This window comes from Gossypium hirsutum, chromosome A04 (assembly GCF_007990345.1).
Source record: "Gossypium hirsutum isolate 1008001.06 chromosome A04, Gossypium_hirsutum_v2.1, whole genome shotgun sequence".
NCBI lineage: Eukaryota > Viridiplantae > Streptophyta > Magnoliopsida > Malvales > Malvaceae > Gossypium > Gossypium hirsutum.
Window position 1 is genome coordinate 71,926,802 of NC_053427.1, and position 20,391 is coordinate 71,947,192.

General features: G+C 35.0%; 1 protein-coding gene and 1 non-coding gene across 13 annotated transcripts; both read right to left on the bottom strand.

Moving 5' to 3' along the window:
• Positions 1-6,098: 6,098 nt before the first annotated feature.
• Positions 6,099-6,205, bottom strand: LOC121228752 (small nucleolar RNA R71). The gene has a single exon (XR_005926327.1). It is a non-coding gene; the product is annotated as a small nucleolar RNA R71 (small nucleolar RNA).
• A 9,091-nt stretch (positions 6,206-15,296) lies between these two features.
• Positions 15,297-18,931, bottom strand: LOC107948889 (uncharacterized). 12 transcript variants are annotated; one of them, XR_005925671.1, is made up of 7 exons: positions 17,685-18,931; positions 17,300-17,420; positions 17,116-17,200; positions 16,924-16,952; positions 16,206-16,283; positions 16,028-16,134; positions 15,297-15,531 (listed from the first exon to the last, which is right to left on the bottom strand). XR_005925671.1 is itself a non-coding variant. In XM_041111369.1 (6 exons), exons 1-5 carry the CDS (start codon positions 17,730-17,732, stop codon positions 16,237-16,239), a joined length of 330 nt encoding a protein of 109 aa, XP_040967303.1. In that variant the 5' UTR covers positions 17,733-18,931; the 3' UTR covers positions 15,297-16,134; positions 16,206-16,236. The 12 variants fall into 12 exon arrangements, 2 of the variants coding, with proteins under 2 accessions (XP_040967303.1, XP_040967304.1); XR_005925670.1 differs by lacking the exons at positions 16,924-16,952; positions 17,300-17,420 and having other exon boundaries at positions 17,685-17,810; positions 18,533-18,929; XR_005925668.1 differs by lacking the exons at positions 16,924-16,952; positions 17,300-17,420 and having other exon boundaries at positions 17,685-17,810; positions 18,477-18,929.
• Positions 18,932-20,391: the final 1,460 nt, after the last annotated feature.

Here is a 20,391-nt window from a genome sequence, read left to right on the forward strand (position 1 = left end):
AAACATACTTTAGAAAGGGTTCGGGACTAAACCGAGAACCTACGAAAATCTTGGAAATTTCATGCTTTAAGGCTCCACATGCCCGAGTCCCAAAGTCGTGTTCCATACACGGCTGAGACATATGGTCGTGTCTCTGCCTGTGTGGAATATACCTAGGCTATTTTCCAAGCTTTGGTCAACCTTAATCTCTTACACACTTATACAAAATCAAAAGCATATAACATGGTATTCATTTAATGATTAAATATTGTCAATTAAACCACAAACATAGCATTTGAATATCATCATACATGTGTCTCTCATACTCATTTTACCTTGTTTATTATAGTACCACTTATATATTTATACCAAGATTATCATCTTACAAAATATCTTCAGCTTAATCATCAAGCATTCATATTTAAAACTAGATCATATCTTTATAAAATACCACAATTCAGATACGCAAAATAACATGTTTGCCTGAAACATTTCAATTCAACTCCATACCCAACAAGCATTACATTGAGACTAGTCATATATATATATACATGTCATGATACATATCATTCTCTTTCTGTTTTCTTATAAACACATATCATTTATTTCATTATATCAATATTTCATATACCATAGTTTCCATGTATTCCACATATATTTATTTTCCTCCTCCTCCTCTCCATTCCACATCCTTAATGTATATAGCATTCTTGTAAGTACGATTTCATAATTTACTAATAAATGCTCACATCAAACTGTCCACAGGAGTCATAGTCACTTACTTATTTATAATTCAAGCTAAAGAGCTCCAAATTAAGATCCATAAATTTCTCCTAAAACTAGACTCACATATCTTTCCACCATAAAATTTTCATAATTTTTGGTTTAGCCAATTAGTACAGTTTATTCATTAAAACTTCCCCTGTTTCACTTTCTAACAGTTCTGACCTCTCTTCACTAAAAATTAATTATCTCACAGTACAGAACTCGGATAATGTTCTTGTTGATTTAACTTGAAAATAGAATCATTAGGGATTTTAAAAATATAATTTTAAGCCTCTAATTATTTTTATCCAAAATTTTGTGATTTTCCAAAGTCAGAACAGGGGATCACGTAATCATTCTGAATTAATCTCACAAAAACATAAATATCACAAAATATAGAAATCCTTTTCTTTCTATGTTTTTTTTATATGAAAATAGACTTATTAAGCTTTAATTTTATATCTCATTCAGTCTCTAATTCAATTTCTACTATTTTTTGTGATTTTTCAAAATCACGTCACTGCTACTGTCCAAAACAGTTTTATTGCTAATTCACTCTTTCACACTTTCTTTGTATTAACCTCATTTTAACATACATATCACAAATCATTTTCACCACATTTCATACATCATAAGTATAGGCCCATGATCACAAGGTCACCATGAAATCATCCTCATGTATAACTTACTTGTTTATAACCTCACCACACCTTGGTCACTTAATGAACACATCATTCACATAATCAAGTTCTTGCACTTATTCATCACAAAACTCACAAAGCAATACATAGAGAGTCTCCCGTTGAACACTTCGGATCAATCCTCGATACTTGGTGGTTTCAGCACATAGCTCCACCCATCATATAGTTCGGCTCTCTTGTACACATGGTGAACACTCAGTACCACCCATGTGACCTAGCCAATTTATCTCGTAGCTCTCTTGTCTACATGGTGTCCTTCACCTGGAACCACGCATGTGACCTAGCTACATATATCCCGTAGCTCTCTTGTCTACATGGTGTACACATAGTATCACCCATGTGACCTAGCTACATCATAATGTCTTGTAGCTCTCTTGTACACATGATGTGCACTCAGCACCATACATGTGACCTAGCTACATACTATCTGTATCATCCAATCTTTCCAAAGGTTCAACCGGGATTTCTCTCTCTTTTCCAACAATTTCACCAATCAAGTAATTATCCACAAATATATTTCCAATATTATTATAAAATATCATAATACAAGTAATATTGATGTATTACTTACATATAAACTTACATCTCATTTAATATCAAGGCAATAACATTAAATTACACATTGCCTTATTAAAAATCATATGGACTTACAATTTCCCATAATATCCATAATCATAGAAATCACATTTATGTATGATAATTCAATGCACTTCATGTACCATAGACATATTTTTAAATCAATTCATAAACTTGGCACCATAATCATTTAATTTAATATAATTCAATTAATTCACTAAATTTAACTTTCAAATATAAATTACAGCATTATTGCTGTATTATTATCATACCAACTTACATACTTTCAACACCTCGGGAATCATAATGAATATATCAATTTTACATTGAAACATGCATAAATTAATGCTTATTATACATATGAACTTACCTCGATACTAAAACGGCCATTTTACCAACTTTCCCAATTTTTTATTTTTCTCTCATTCTAGGTTCAAATCTCATTTTTCGGGATCTAAAACATCATATTTTACTTATTTAATTAATTTACTATTCAAAACAGTCCTTAACTCAAACTTTTGCAAAATTACAATTTTGCCCCTAAACTTTTGCATATTTACACTTTTGCCCCTAGGCTCGGGAATTAAAATTCATCCCTTATTCTTATGTTTTATGACATGATGATCACTTTTCACTTCTATGGCAACATCAAATTCTCACTCTAACATATACTTATGACTATTAGGTATTTTTACCGATTAAGCCATTTTACTCGTTTTCACTCAAAACCGAGTAGCACAAGTTGTCTAACATAATTTAAAACCTCATATTCTATTATAAAACAGCAAAATAAACACATTTCACCTATGGGTATTTTTCCAAATATGAACCCTAGCTTAAATTATTGCTAGAATAAGCTTAATCAAATTACCGGGATTCCAAAAACGTAAAGAACTTGAAAAACGGGGTTATAACGGACTTACTATTGAGCTTGGAAAGCTTGAAAACCCTAGCCATGGCTTCCCCCATGCTAATTTCGGCCTCCATGAGAAAGATGAGTCAATTTTGGCTTTATTTTCCCTTTTTATTTCTTTTAATTACCAAATAACGAAAATGCCCTTCTTTACTAAACTTTCAAAAATTCCATCTATGTCCAATTTTTGTCCATCACTTAGAAATTGGTCAAATTTCTATTTAAGACCTCCTAATTAATATTTCAAAGCAATTTCATACTAAAAACTTCTAGAATGCAAGTTTTGCAACTTATTCAATTTAGTCCCTAACTTTAAATTGAGCACTTTATGCATAGAATTTCTTTACGAAATTTTCACACAATCATGCAATCATATCATAGACCTCAAAATAATCATAAAATAATTATTTCTATCTCGGATTTTGTGGTCCCGAAACCTCTGTTCCAACTAGACCCAATTTTGGGCTATTACATCATCAGCCAAAATAAGGTCACACGACCAAGTCACACACCCATGTGCTCAGACCATATGGTAAATTAAATTCCAAAATCAGGTGCAGACTCCACACGGCCTGGGTACACGCCCATGTCCTAAGGTCGTGCCATTCACACGGCAGAGATACACGCCCGTGTCTCTGCCCATGTGTTTTCTACAGGGCATTCTGTTTTGCATTAATTAGGGTGCAGGGGACACACTGTCGGATCACATGCCCATAGGGCAAACCGTGTGTCACACACGGTCTAGACACACGCCCGTGTGTCTACCCGTGTGGACTACTTTGAGGCTATTTTCCAAGCCATTTGACACCCTTAAATGCTCATGAACTTATTCAACTTTAAAGGCATGTAACATAGTATAATTAGAAACTCAAATACTCATAAACATGATTAACCCATGCCTTTATAATGTCAACATATCTTGTATCCAAACCATCATGCTTTCATATGGCATTCCATACCAATTTCATATTCATTCAACTTGTTAAACCTACTTCCAATTTACTCAATTATACCATAGTTTTGGTCATACTTATTAGCCATGCTTCATTTATTTAACACATGTGCCATTCATCACTGATAAACCATAATTTATACATATTTTTATCCCATGCTTAGCGCATTTACGGATGATTTCTCCTTAGATTTGGTGAATTCAATGCTCCTAATCCTTTAATTTCATTTTTTATACTTAGGTGAGCATAAGAGAGTAAAAAGAGCAAGAAACGGGCCGAAAACGGAGAAAATGGACCCACATAGGAAAACAACACGGCCTGGACTTCCTCACACGGGCGTGTCACACAGCCGTGTCAATTTGGCAGGATCGAAGCACGACTTACACGGGTAGACCACACGCCCGTGCCTATTTAACAGCCTTGACCACGGGATGGAGTAATCGCACAAGGGCGTGTCCCTGCCGAGCCCAAGTTTTGTTCTATTCGGAAAAGGCCAATTTTTAGGGATCTTAGGCATTCAAAAGCCTATTTAAACACTTGATGAGGCACTTAAGAGGGGGACACAGAGTAGGAAGCAAGGAATTACTCAAGGAAAGCCGATTGATCCATCTCAAGAGTAGAATTCATCATCAAGACTAGAGATCTCCCTTCAAGTTCCTTCAGGAGTTTTGGGTTTTCTTATGTTTTGTTATCTTTATGCTTTTGAGATGTTTTCTTTCATAAATATGAACTAAACCCCCTAAATACCTAAGGGGAATGAAACCTAAGACAGATCTTGTTATTATTATCTGAATTGTATGATAAATATTTGACTTGTTCTTAATTATGTGTTCTTAATTCTTGTTTTAATATTCCAGGATATTGATTCAAGTTAACGCTCTTATTCAAAGGAGGAATAGACCCTGTCTAAGAGTAAAATTGTCATAATTAAGTGGAGTTGATTGTACGCCTAGAGATAGGGTCACAAGATTTTATCGGATTAGGGTGAAACCTAATAAGGGAATCCATAGATCGAGTTAATGCGATTCTAGGGTGCTAATTAGAAAGAGATTTCAGTTATTCAACCTAGGGTTATACGTTATTAGTCTCGAGAGAGATAATAATATAACTTAGAGATTTCTACGGATCAAGTCAAATGAATAAATCGTTTGATTTAGAGTCAAATAACAAGTGAAGTCTAGGTTCATTTTTCCTTAGGTATTGTCTCAATCAATCGAATTTTCCCAAAAGAATTTTCCCTAGTTTTCTTTCTGTGCATTCTTAGTTAGTAATTAGTTTAGATAACCAAACCTCTTAATTTTTAGGCTAGATAATAAAAAACGAAGTAAATATTAGTACTCGTAGTTCTTTTGGGTTCGAAAATCCGGTCTTGCTGAGCTATAGTACTACTTGATAGGTACACTTGCCTTAATCGTGATAATAAGTTAGTCCCAAGAACGATTCATTTATAAATCTTTAAAACCTGTAACGAATATCATGCATCAAGTTTTTGGCGTCGTTGCCAGGGAACTAGGATATTAGGAACACTCGATTTTTATTACTTTAGACATTTTACTTTTATTGCAATTTAAATTTTTATTTTCTTTTCTAATTCTTCATTTATTTTCTTCTAACAGGTTTTTCTAGTTTATGACCAGAAGAAACCTGTCAGGACCACTACTTTTTGACGGTGAGATCGACCGCATAGTTCACAAAAACCAAAGAGAAATAAGGTGAAGCCTAAGATACACAGAGGACGAGCAAGAGGACGATACTTCAACAACAACCGAGGAGATGGCTGAAAACCAAGAAAATCTGCTACCTCTTGCGATTGTTGCTGATCCAGTAAATCAGAATCCTACTCCACGCACTATGTATGATTATGCTAAACCTAATTTAACAGGGACTGAGTCAAGTATAGTTAGACCTGCTATTGCTGCAAATAATTTTGGACTGAAACCTAACACAATTCAAATGATACAATAGTTTGTTCAGTTTGATGGTTTGCAGGACGAGGATCCTAACGCTCACTTGGCAAATTTCCTAGAATTTTGCGATACCTTTAAAATTAATGGGGTTTCTGATGATGCCATTCGCCTTTGGTTGTTTCCCTTTTCGTTAAGGAATAAGGCTAAACAATGGTTGAACTCGTTACCACGAGGGTCAATCACTACTTGGGAACAAATAACCGAAAAGTTTTTATTAAAATATTTTTCGCCGGCTAAAACAGCCAAATTACGTAATAATATCTCTTCTTTTGTGCAGATGGATTTAGAAACACTCTACGATGCATGGGAGAGATACAAGGACCTTTTGAGAAGGAACCCTCACCATGGGTTACCGCTTTGGCTACAGGTTCAAACATTTCATAATGGCCTGAATCCTTCGACTCGGCAGATGATTGATGCAGCTGCTAGAGGAACTATCAATAATAAGACACTTGAGGCTACTTACGAATTTATTGAGGAGATGTCACTGAATAACTATCAGTGGCAAGTTATGAGAACAAAGCTGACGAAAGCAGCCGGTGTTTTCAACCTCGACGCGGTTACTATGCTATCTAACCAAGTAGAACTTTTAAATAAAAAGGTTGACGGTTTGTGTCATTTTATCCAGGTACATCCAGTGATGAGGTGCGATTCGAATGGAGGAGAAGCATGCACCGAATATCAACCCTTCAACCCTAGCATCGAGGAGGAACAAGTCCAATATATGGGTAACAATAACTTTAGACCTCAAAATAACCCTATAGTAACACTTATAATGCAGGTTGGAGGAACCATCCCAATTTCTTGTGGGGCGGTCAAGGAAATCAAAGGCCACAACATCCTTCGGGTTTCCAACAACCACCCTACCAGTAAGAGAAAAAGCTGAACCTTGAGGAGATGCTAACAAAATTCATCTCAGTGTCAGAAACTCGTTTTCAGAATACTGAGACAACACTCAAAAATTAACAAGCATCAATCCAGGGGCTTGAAACTCAGATTGGATAGCTCGCCAAGTTGATTTCCGAACGCCCACAAGGTAGCCTGCTAAGCAACACTGAATCTAACCCAAGGGAGCAACTCAAACGTGATTGCAATTCAAGATGAGGAAGGGTTAGTTGCAAAACCAAGGCCAGAAATGGTGCTAAGCAAAGGTAAGAATGAGGTAGGCCACAATGACCCAAAGCCGATGAGTACAGAATATGAACCTCGTGTACCATACCCTAATGCGACAATGAAAGACCGATCAGATGAACAATTTGGTAAATTCCTTAAACTTTTAAAGAAACTACATATTAACTTATCGTTTATTGAAGCCCTTTCACAGATGCCAAACGCAGTCAAGTTTTTAAAGGAGTTTTTAACAAATAAACGAAAGTTAGATGAGGCGTCGCATGTGGAGTTGAATGCATTTTGCTTAGCCATATTCCAGAATAAGCTACCCAACAAATTGAAGGATCCAGGGAGTTTTACGATTCCTTGTTTAATTGGTAGTTTAGATGTTCATCATTCATTGGCTGACTTAGGGGCAAGCATTAATATTATGCCTTATAAAATGTTTAAACAACTACGTCTTGGGAAACCTAAACAAACTAGGATGAGCATTCAATTGGATGATAAAACCATTAGATTTCCTAGGGGTATCATTGAAGATGTTCTTGTTAAGATCGATAAATTTATATACCCAGTAGGCTTTGTTGTTCTAGACATGGAAGAGGATAGTAACACACCTTTAATTTTAGGACAATCCTTTTTAGCGACTACTAGAACCATTATTGATGTTCGCACAGGTGAACTCACACTTCGTGTAGAAGATGAAACAATCACCCTTCAAGCTCGTAATTCGAGTAACACATCAAAAATTAAAGGCAGTTGTATAAATCATTCTATTAGTACTGATTATGTGGTGAAACCCTCTGTGCAGAAAACAATTACAAAGAACGCATATGAGCCGTGTTCAAACAACAACAAAGGACCTACCTATGAAGAACGAAGGCTACAAATTGAGGAGTTAGGTGAATGGCGGACACAAAAACTGAGAACACTCGATAAACCGAAACCGAGCCGGGACGAGCTCAATATCTCACCAAATCAACTTAAGGTTGGAGACAAGGTACTACTAGATGCAGCAGATCCTCGCATTACCACTTCTGAACCTAATGAAGAAATTCCTCTTACGATACTTAGTATTTTCCCATATGGTACAGTCGAGGTAATTCATCCCAAATTCAGTAATTTTAAGGTAAACAATACTCGTCTTAAACCTTATGTTGATAAAGTTGATAGCAGGGATGAGGAGTGTAAACTCCTCGCACCGCCTTGACCACGCAGAAGAGAGGTAAGTCCAGCTTAAGACTATAAATAAGCGCTTCTCGGGAGGCAACCCGAGCATTAAAAATAATGACTTATTTAAATTCTAGTTTTTCACATCTAACCTATTAACTAAGTCTTGAAACACAGGGTTTTCCCATCCACACGGCCAGACACATGGGCGTACCTTAGGCCGTGCCCCCACCATAAGTGGAGACACGGCCATGCGATACGGTCGTGTGAAAACAGGGAAAGATTTTTCCCAAACATGGGATGCGATAAGTTGCCACGGCCGTGCGACATGGCCGTGGGCGAAACTATCAAAACAACACGGGCATGAGACACACTTGTGCCTTGAAACCGTGGTTGAAACTGAGAATGTAACATGGGCGTGTGACACGCCCGTGCCCTCCACCCGTGGTCGACACTGTCAAAACGAACATGGGCGTGGACCTATGTACACGGGCGTGGGAGAAGCGAACGAAGCAAGACACGGCCGTGCGCACCCACACGCCCAAATTTAAAATTCGCGAAACACACGGGCAAAAAATTAGGACACACGGGCGTGTCCCACGGCCATGTGCCCCAAAATCTATATAAACCCCTCACTATTCATCATCTCCCTCCCCAAAAATCCCTAACCCTAGCCGCTGCAACTCCACACGCCCTACCCCCACGCCCGTGCACCACCTACAACACCGATTCCGACGCCGCAAGTTCTTTCTTTTTGCGTTTGTTTACTCTTTTCTCTCTATTTTCTCTAAATATGTTGCTTATTTCATGATTCCTTTGCTATATTGAACTATTTTTGAATATTCATAGTTAGATAGTAAAATACTAATGCTTGTTTAATAAAAATTTTTGTCATTTTAGTTACTCCATTATGCTATACGCTTCTATTTTTCTTTGTTTCCATGAAATTTATGCCTACTCGCATGCATTCATTCATTATTTCCATAATCTTCTAACTTGATATATTTAGTGGTTTTAATTTTTATCATCTCGTACGTAAATCTCATAAAATATTCTTATTTAGCCTTGATTTTCCATACTATTCTTGGGGCATATTGATTGAACTTCGATTTTTCAATGCAGGTACAATATCGTCCTCACGTGGTAAGAAGACCGCTGTTCTCGCCTCGAAGAAGAGAAAAGGAGCAACGTCATCTTTGGGTCCTACCACGGAGATTAAGCACCCATTCCTTCAGGTTCCCTTGGGACCCTAGGAGGAATTATATCAGATATTACGGGCCTGACCCCTAGGTGTGGGCCACTGCATTAACTAGGCCGCACTCGAGCAGATTCAATTGGCTGATGCGGTCCGAGCCCTCCTATCGACTGACCCGTGGGGGCTCTTCTTTAAGATCGTCGAGCTGACGTATCTCGAGTTTACATTGGAACTCAACTCGACGTTTCATCTTTAGACCATCATGACCAACTTCGACGATCTTGGAATAGTCCAGTTTCACCTCGGTGGTCTAGTACGCCAGTTGAGCGTATTCGAGTTCGGGATTGCACTAGGGCTATACACGGAGGAGTTTATGGATGACAAGGACCTCGACACCCTCCACCGCCACATCCACTACTCCCCCTTGAAATGTTAGAGGGTCCTCGTCCCTGCCTCGGCCACCTACGATCCTAACCGCTCCAAGGCATCGGCTCTCCCTCCTTCCTTGAGGTATCTACACGCCATCTTGGCTCACACTCTAACAGGGAGACGAGAGAACATCGGCGTCGTCACCACCCACGACGCCTCTTTCTTATGGAGTATGGCGAACGGGCACGTCATCGACCTCGCCTACTTTATTGCCTTCGCCATTCACCACCAAACAGAGCAGCATAGGAGAGGGGTCATCTCTATCGGACCCTATGTGACTCGATTGGCTCGGAACTTCGAGCTCCTCAACACAGCAGCCCAATTATCCTCCCTCACTCTCATTGGCTAGATGTCCCCACAGGGCATCTCGAGAATGCTAAGTATGAGGATGATCGAGAAATGACATGGCACATACCCTCCTCAGTACTGCCTCGCCCAGTCCACCGAGGAGGAGGACCTAGAGGACATTCCTGATGATGTCCCTCTACATCACGAGGATCCACCGACTCAGCCACACCCCCCTCTCGTCCAGTTCATGCGGTGGCTTCATACGCTGACACCTTTGAGCGCCTTACTCGATTCGAGCAACAGTGTTTTTAGCGCTTCGATAACATTGATGCTACTCTACAGCAGATTTGTCAGCACTTCCACATTTCATCGCCACCCTCACCTCGCGAACCATCTAGCGATGAAGATGTTTAAAAACTTTTATTTATTATTTTATGTTTTTACTTTTATTCTATTTTAAGACTACTTTTTATTTTTCTTTAAGCTTATTTTTATTAGGTTTTATAATTATTATTTTACAATTTTAAATTTCGGCTATTTCATTACGAGTAATTATGCTTCCTTATATTTCTTAAAAAGTTCTTGATTCTATCATAGTTATAAAGAGCTCCAAAGCTCATCATCGAATAAGAACTAAAAACTCCACAGGGAAAGGTTCTCCACGACTTCCATGTCCTGCTCGACCACGACCATAGCTACCACCAGATATAATATTCTTTTGGCGCAGGACTTATGGACTAATGAACCTCTACCACCATCGGAGTATCCTCCTCTACTCTCACGCCAATTATTCTCCAAAACTCCACTTCAAGGAATTCATTCATCATTCAGGAAGTTTCACTTCTCTCCCTATCTTATGATTATAAATCTATCTTTTTCTATATATCTATCTTTGTACATTGAGGGCAATATACATCTTAGGTGTGGGGGTCTTTTAGATCATCATTAGAAATCCCTGAATTGTGTCTTATTCTCACATGAATCACTCATATCACTATTAGAATGAATTTAAATTAATTTATGATTTTTATTGATATGTCTTGAATTAAAATATAGGCATTTATGCATTGAGTGTTTAAACTTTAAGATATTAGGGAATCAAGCATGATAAGTTGATTTTTGAAGAATTAAAAACTTTTAGGTTGTTTTTCCCAAGTTTAGGTATTATCTTGAGTTGAAATTCATAGGTTTAAACATCAAAAAGCCATAATTTTTGTGAGATTTTGAGCCTTTAGAGCATCTATTATTTTTTTCATGCTCACTTTTATTGTTGCTCTGAGTGCGTCAGTATTGAATTGTTATTCTAGAACTTGCTTGATCATGCATGTCAAGACCACACCATTTGATTTGATATGTCAAGATGATAAAGGCACTTAGGTTTAACCCACTCACTCCACAAAAGCCTACCTTCATAATTAACCCTTAGTGAACCTCTTTGAGCTTAACAAACCATTAATTGATTTACCCTCAATACTAACCCATAACCCATTATTGTTGAAATCCCCTAATTTGATCCCTATTTTTGTCGAGATTTGATCTGAACTAATTGCTTAGCTATGTTTTGTTCTTCTATGTATTTGACTTGTTTTTAAAAAAACAACAACAACAACAACAACAATACTTACATACATATCAGTATTAATTCACCATTTTTTAGCTTGGGTGTTAATTCCATATTCTGAGAAGAAGCTTACTTGTATTCAACTGATGACTAGTCATTTTTCTAGCTAGGTAATTTTTCAATTCAATCTCGATTCTAACCTTTTCTTTCAGCTTATGACCACACCCCCTAACTAAAGCCACGTTACAACCTTCTAAAGACCTTTTTGATTGAGGTATCATCTCAGTATATAGTGGTGGAGATTTGATTTTCAAGCAAGCCTATGGTAATAACTTCTCATATTGACTAATGAGTGCTTTAATTGATGTCCTTAAACACCTTGAGTGATTTGAGAAAATCTTTAGTGAGGATGTTAAACTTTGTGATATTTTGATCAAGGTAATCACTTAGATGAGGGGAGACACTATGTTTTCATGATAAAATGCTCAACTTAGAATGTTTAAAACTTTGATGTGCTTTTTGTTGAATTTTCAATGTATAAATACTTATGGATTATTTTGAGATATTATTGATAGTGATTATAAATTGAGAAGAACTTATTTTGATCGTGAGTTGAGGATTTTGCTTGAGGACAAGAAAATGCTTAAGTGTGGGGGTATTTGATAAACCGTATTTATACATATTTTTATCCCATGCTTAGTGCATTTACGGATGATTTCTCCCTAGATTTGGTGAAATCGATGCTCCTAATCCTTTAATTTCATGTTTTATACTTAGATGAGCATAAGAGAGTAAAAAGATCGAGAAACAGGCCAAAAACAGAGAAAATGGACCCACATAGGAAAACAACACGGCCTGGACTTCCTCACACGGGCGTGTCACACAGCTGTTTCAATTTGGCAGGATCGAAGCACGACTTACACGGGTAGACCACACGCCTGCGCCTATTTAACAGCCTTGACCACGGGGTGGAGTAATCGCACAGGGGCATGTCCCTGCCGAGCCCAAGTTTAGTTCTATTCAGAAAAGGCCAATTTTTAGGGATCTTAAGCATTCAAAAGCCTATTTAAACACTTGATGAGGCATTTAGGAGGGGGACACAGAGTAGGAAGCAAGGAATTACTCAAGGAAAGCCGATTGATCCATCTCAAGAGCCGAATTCATCATCAAGACTAGAGATCTCCCTTCAAGTTCCTTCAGGAGTTTTGGGTTTTCTTATGTTTTGTTATCTTTATGCTTTTGAGATGTTTTCTTTCATAAATATGAACTAAACCCCCTAAATATCTAAGGGGAATGAAACCTAAGATAGATCTTGTTATTATTATCTGAATTGTATGATAAATATTTGACTTGTTCTTAATTATGTGTTCTTAATTCTTGTTTTAATATTCCAGGATATTGATTCAAGTTAACGCTCTTATTCAGAGGAGGAATAGACCCTGTCTAAGAGTAAAATTGTCATAATTAAGCTGAGTTGATTGTGCGCCTAGAGATAGGGTGACAAGATTTTACCGGATTAGGGTGAAACCTAATAAGGGAATCCATAGATCGAGTTAATGCGATTCTAGGGTGCTAATTAGAAAGAGATTTCAATTATTCAACCTAGGGTTATACGTTATTAGTCTCGAGAGAGATAATAATATAACTCAGGGATTTCTACAGATCAAGTCAAATGAATAAATCGTCTGATTCAGAGTCAAATAACAAGGGAAGTCTAGGTGGATTTTTCCTTAGGTATTGTCTCAATCAATCGAATTTTCCCAAAAGAATTTTCCCGAGTTTTCTTTCTGTGCATTCTTAGTTAGTAATTAGTTTAGATAACCAAACCTCTTAATTTTTAGGCTAGATAATAAAAGGGAAGTAAATATTAGTACTCGTAGTTCCTTTGGGTTCGACAATCCGATCTTGCTGAGCTATACTACTGCTCGATAGGTACACTTACCTTAATCGTGATAATAAGTTAGTCTCAAGAACGATTCATTTATAAATTTTTAAAACCTGTTACGAATATCACGCATCAATCACACATCTCGTCCACAAGCAATCACGTCAAGCATAATACATTGCACGCATGCATAACTGATTAGGGTTACAGCCCAAATAATCAATATGAACCATATCACATGGCCATATACAAAATGAATCAAATATTACCATAAGCCAACACATTTGGCTAGACCAATATGACATATAACAAAAATACCAAGTCCCTATACATGCCATACTCAAAATGTTGAGACTAACTATACCCAATGTCCAGTTGATAGTGTAATCGAGCTTTCGACGTCTTTTGATCACTAAGTTAGCTTGGCGATACTATAAGAAAATGAAAGAGAGAGGGGAGTAAGCATAAAGCTTAGTAAGTTCACATGCAAATAAATAGCAACATAATCATATATATATAAATACAATTGACTTATCATAATTTACTTATGTGTTATCCTAAATTCATAGGCATAGCTTAAATTTGAAGATATAACTTATACATTTTCATTCTTACCAAAAGTTCATCACATACTGAGCTCATTCATATGAGTTTTTCGTACATACCTGTACAAACTCATAACATATTGTCATATTTTCTCATCATTGTTTTACTTGTCAAATAACTCATATGTTTACTCGTTGGACACTCGGAATACTATTGGATACACGGAAGACTTGCACATAGTGCTTCAATCGTAGCAACATGCTACATCATATCACAATCATACATTGCTCGCTGTCGAGCTAATCACGGGCCTGCTCACACAAGCTGACAGCCAGGATGTAACTACTCGGGTTGCTCACACAAGCTAACAGGTACCCACAACACATGCCAGGCTACCCAGCCAAAGGTAGAACATACAAGACTAGCACCCGGATTCTCACAATCACATATACATATAATTTCATGAGCTCATAATCACATAGTTCCTAGTGACATGTCACTTGCACTACAGCAAAACAGGTTTTTAGCGGCGTTTTTTGGCCTATAAGTGCCGCTAAAACTATTTACGGCGCTTTTACAAGCGCCGCAAAAAACGCCGCTAAAAACGGCGCTGCTAACATTTTGTGGCGTTTATGTAAAAAAACGCCGCTAAAGGTCATGGCCTTTAGCGACGCTTTTCCCACAAATGCCGCTAAAGATCATCGCCTTTTAAAAAATATTTTTAATTAAATAATATTTATTTCTATGATAAATATTATATTATGTTTTATTTTTGAAATTTGAACTTTAAAATATATACTTTTAAGGATAAAAAATATTAGTTAAGTTAAAATTTTAAAATTTTATCTTAAAAACTAAATATAAAAATTAATGAATTTAAATTTAAAATCTAAAATAATAACTTAATAACACAATTATAATCCAAAAGTTAAAACTCAAGTTATCTTAAATATTAAAATAAAAATAAAAATTTAGAATTAAAACTAAAATAAATAATAAAAATTAGATTAAATATAAAAATATCAATAAAATAAGATATTATAATGAAGTTACTTAAATGAAATAAAGACTTAAATCATAACCATGTAAAATATAAGATTTAAATATCCGTTCCCATGTGAAATATCAACATTAATTATTTAAATTGATTAACTGCTAATGAATATTCTCTTTTCGAAGTCAAAAGTGCAATTCGTATTTTTCTTCTTTCAACTCAAATAAAAATAAAATGTTGAAAACAAAACAATTAAATAAAAAATAGAATAATTAGTTGACATGAGATTATTATTAAATATATGCAAATATGCAAGTAGACTATTACAAAACTGGGTGTAGTTTTTGATATGTATATGATAGTAGCAACAGTAGCATATATACATTATTTCCATGGAACAGAAAACGCCTGATCGTTGCAACACCAAACTGTTGGTCTCTTTGAAAAAAGAGAAACAAAGGAATCAATCTACTCCCCCATTGCAACAAAAGGGATTCCCCTGGTACACATGATGCATAATATAGCCATAATTAGTACTCAAAATCTTTAACTTTCTATTGCTTTATCCTCATCCACACAGCTAAAATATAATCCAAGTGGAGCGTTTCACTGAATGTAGTCAGCTATTGGAAATGCAACATAAATTTCTTAATATGTAGTGCATTTAGACTGCATTCCTATGTTAACTGCAGTAGTTGCATCTCAAGCCTAGAGTTTCGAATGTCTTGGGGCATAATTCCAATACTTAAGGTGGGATATTTGGTTAGAGATCTTATGTTTGAACTTAACGCTCTCTCTTGAACCCAAGAAAAAAGGTCTTAGTTTAATTATGTCAGAGAACGACTCTCACACAACACGTCAGCCTAGACATATCATGCAAAACTTAGATTTCATTTGAAAAAGACAAGTAGATAGAAGCAAAAAGTGCCCGAATCATGTGATGGCCTAGGGAAAAAATGTTATACTAAGATCAATTTATTGACAATGATTCTTACTAGCCACCATGCCTAGAGAAGTAATCATTATCCAATGAAATAGCAAGAGCAACAGCAATTGCTCGCTCTGATAGAGTCAGTGAACGGCTTACATCCAACTCTTGGATCTGCAACAAAACCAATAAATTTGTGAACAAAAGAAGACTTAGAAACTTCCAATCTCTAATGCAGAAATTACCATGCTAGCGGGACCAGTCTTTAAGACGGGATCAGCCTTTCCAAAGTGGATGACATACTGTCTGGCATCTGTAAATATCTGCATGCAAATCATTTTGCCTATTAGATACCCATAACAAAAAGCTAAGAATTTTAATTCATGTAATAAAATGGATAAAAGCAAAGCACAAAGGGTTTAGACCGTTTGAAATGCATTCGATGTTGAGAAAGGTTTTTCTATACAAAACTATTTCGTATTTAATATTTTTCCCCATAAAATTACTAAAAGCATTGTTTGCATCAATGAAGTAACAGCTCCATGATCTATATGAAGTTGAACATATCATTGTTACGAACAATGCAAGAGAGAAAAATGGGGACAGAAGCACTAGGAAGGGAAAGGACATATCTGAAGATCAATCCAAGAAGAAACATCAAATACCAATCTTTATATGCAAAGAAAATAATATAAACAAGTTCAAGAAACTTTATATTCAAAATCATTTAAAACTAAAAATGGAAAAAGAGAGAACTAATAACTCGAATTTCAACTCTTTTTCTTTTTACAGGTCAAAAAAATTAATTCCTGAATAATAAGATGCATAAAAATCATACAGCACAAGCAGAACACATTCATTAATATATAAACAAAGACCAAAGGATCAACAAGTATCTAACTGATAAGTCATGTTCTCCAATACTAGTTTTTAGGTAATAACCAAACTGGGTACTGAACTCACCTATCATGCCATTGCCATCCAAAGAATCACTAATAAACAAAAAGGTAAATACATGAAAAGTAAGAAGTATCACCCAGCAAATTTAACTGAATTTCTTGTAGTAAACATTAATGTCTGATCACAAGATTAATTAAAAAAAACTAAACTAGAACACTGTAATACAGAAGATAGTTTATTTGAATAAAGGTCTACCTGTACAAGGTAGAACGACTAAAATTATGCCTTAAGAACTTTGCAATGCATTCGAGTGATCGGCATAAAATGGGAATCAAAGCAACTGCAGTGAAGGTCCATATCAATTCATCATACTACATAATAATAAAGAGAATATAGGAGCAAAAATGTAAAAAGTGTTTATGAGCAGAAGAATGCTTACATTTAAGGCAAAGATGTGAAGTGACAAATGTAAGGCAGTAGATAAAGTAGTTAAAATCTTTGGTTGCAATTACTGATTGAAAATACACTTGAACAGCTTGTAAAGTCCATGCTTTTGGCCTCTTTATAACATATAGAATAGGTTCAACAGAAAAAACTATCATATATACGTATTTTTTTTTGAAAAAAAGAATGGCTGGATTACTATTAAAATTAAAACAAGGCCTGGACTCTCTCAAAACAAAAGAAACTAAAACAGACAACCCCCCCCAAAAAAAGAAGGTAAAGAAACAATGTAACCCAGCCACCCAAACAGGCACTTTCCTTATCCATAAAACTATCATATATTTACCAAATTTATGACAAGTCAGTAGAAATATGTTTACCCCATATCGTGCATACAAATAGTATACAGAAGAACAAGCAGTGCCCATAAATGAAAGCCGATAAGCCCTATTTGAAAGACTTTTAGGCACAAGTGGAAAGATGGCAAGCACAACCACAATAAAAACCTGCAAGATAAAAAACAAAAGTAAGGAAAAAAGAATCTAACAAAAATATGTACATGAAGTCAAAAATGGCCCAAGTTACAAGACTAAGCAATTGGCTAAATATTACATCTTATAAATTTAATTATACATTAACAGCCAATCAGCTCCTCGACAAGGTGGTCTCTCTATGGCAGATGCAAGAATAAAGAGGGAAATAAAATGCACTCTTTACTCATTTAAAAACAAAAAAGAGGGATAAGAAGGCAAGAATCATCTGCTAATATACAAACGTTTTGATCTATTGATTTGGTCATATGAATCTAAATATATTCCAAATTCCACAAGGAGCAAAAAAATATATAGTAAAATGATTATGTGATCTCAAATTCTCAACTGGATTTATTTTCTGCATAGATTTACAACACAGAGATAGGAGAGAAGAAAAATATAAAATTGCTGCAATTTCTCTCATTAGATATATGGAGAAAATACATAAAAAAATCATTTATAGCTCATATACCAATAAAAATAAAATATAAAAAAAGATCATCAATGGATGAGATAGGTAATCTCCAGAGCAAGTAAAAGGAGAATGTAAGCAATTCCTTGATCAATGGCAGTACCATTGTTGGATGGAAGTGGTGCAGTCGATGAACCCATGCCTTAACCCCAGAAAAGAAAGCATACCTTTTCAATTGACAGTTTTAAACGAGGAAGACCTTGCAACAGAAGGAGCTGAATACCTTTCTACGACTTTCCTCTCCCTTGTAGGTCTATCACTACTAGGCGTCACTGGCTCTTTCTTCTCAGCCGAATCTCAACCAGATTTCCTAGAACTCCCCTTTCTACTACTACCTTTGACCTTTTTAGTCCCTTCATCTTCACTCTCTTCTTCTTCCTCCTCCCCCTCTTCTCTTCCTCTTCTTCTTCTTCCTCGTTCTCCTTCTCTTCAACTTCCATTTGTTTCTCTAAATCCCTAACAGATTGAGAGAAAAGGAGTAGCTATGGTGGGTGAATTCAGTGCAGTGAAATGAAAAGGAAAAAGAATTTGGGGGCAAATTTTGAGAGTAAACGGGGAAAAGAAATAAGTACATAAATTTTATTTGGGGGATTTGGTTAACGAGCGGGGAACCAAAAAATAATTGTTGGGGGTGAGCGGGATTTTTTTTATAAAAAAATAATAGCTTTTTGTGGCGTTTTCAAAAAAAAAAAATTTTGGATTTTTTGCGGCATTTTTAATAAAAACGCCACTATAACTCAATTTTAATATTCTTTTCATTTTTAACATATTTTTTTCCTATTTTTTCCTTTCACAATTTTTGTGTTGAGATAATCATTTTTTGAATTTTTTTAAAAATTTTGAATATTGATATTTTTAACTGAAATATAATCTAAAATTTTAAGTATTAAATTTTTAAGTTTTTTATTTTTGATTTAATCATAGACATTTTAAAAAATAAATACATCAATATATTTTTATATTGAATAAATATAAATATTTATGTATGCAATAAATAAATATAAAATGATGTTATATCAATAATTGTGTTAATAATTTACAAGAACTAGATCAAATTAAAGTTCATATATACAATTTTACCCTGATCCCTATATTTATCCCTAAAAGCTAAAAATTAAACCCTAATCCCCAAACACCAAACCTTAAATCCTAGATCATAAATTCTAAACCCCAAAATAATGAACATTATATCATAACCCCTATCCTCTAAACTCTAAACCATAAAACATAAATCATAAACCCTTAACCCCAACCCTTAAACCATAATTAGATATTTAATTATATGTACACACCTAAATTTTGATAGAGATACATCTCAGAATTATATATGAATTTCGATTTAATATGTAATTGTAGATGTGAAATTCTAATTGTGGTTTAAATGTATAATTGAAACTTTAATTTTGATTTAATCATACACATTTTAAAAAATAAATACATCAATATATTTTTATATTGAATAAATATAAATATTTATGTATGCAATATATAAATATAAAATGATGTTATATCAATAATTGTGTTAATAATTTACAAGAACTAGATCCAATTAAAGTTTATATATACAATTGTACCCTGATCCCCATATTTATCCCTAAACGCTAAAAATTAAACCCTGATCCCCAAACGCCAAACCTTAAATCCTAGATCATAAATCCTAAACCCCAAAATAATGAACATTATATCATAACCCCTATCCCCTAAACTCTAAACCATAAAACATAAACCATAAACCCTTAACCCCAACCCTTAAACCATAATTAGATATTTAATTATATGTACACACCTAAATTTTGATAGAGATACATCTCAGAATTATATATGAATTTCGATTTAATGTGTAATTGTAGATGTAAAATTCTAATTGTGGTTTAAATGTATAATTGAAACTTTAATTTTGATTTAATCATACACATTTTAAAAAATAAATACATCAATATATTTTTATATTGAATAAATATAAATATTTATGTATGCAATATATAAATATAAAATGATGTTATATCAATAATTGTGTTCATAATTTATGCTTTTGGGATTCAACCCATTGCACACTAAACCATTATTCATGTATACTTTTGG

Coding starts and splice junctions, on each gene's coding strand:
- LOC107948889 (XM_041111369.1), bottom strand. CDS start 17,732: ATGGGCACTGCTTGTTCTTCTGTATACTATTTGTATGCACGATATGGG. Junction 17,421..17,684: donor ATTTGTATGCACGATATGGG/GTAAACATATTT, acceptor TATGTTATAAAG/AGGCCAAAAGCATGGACTTT. Junction 16,284..16,923: donor GGATGGCAATGGCATGATAG/GTGAGTTCAGTA, acceptor ATTTGCATGCAG/ATATTTACAGATGCCAGACA.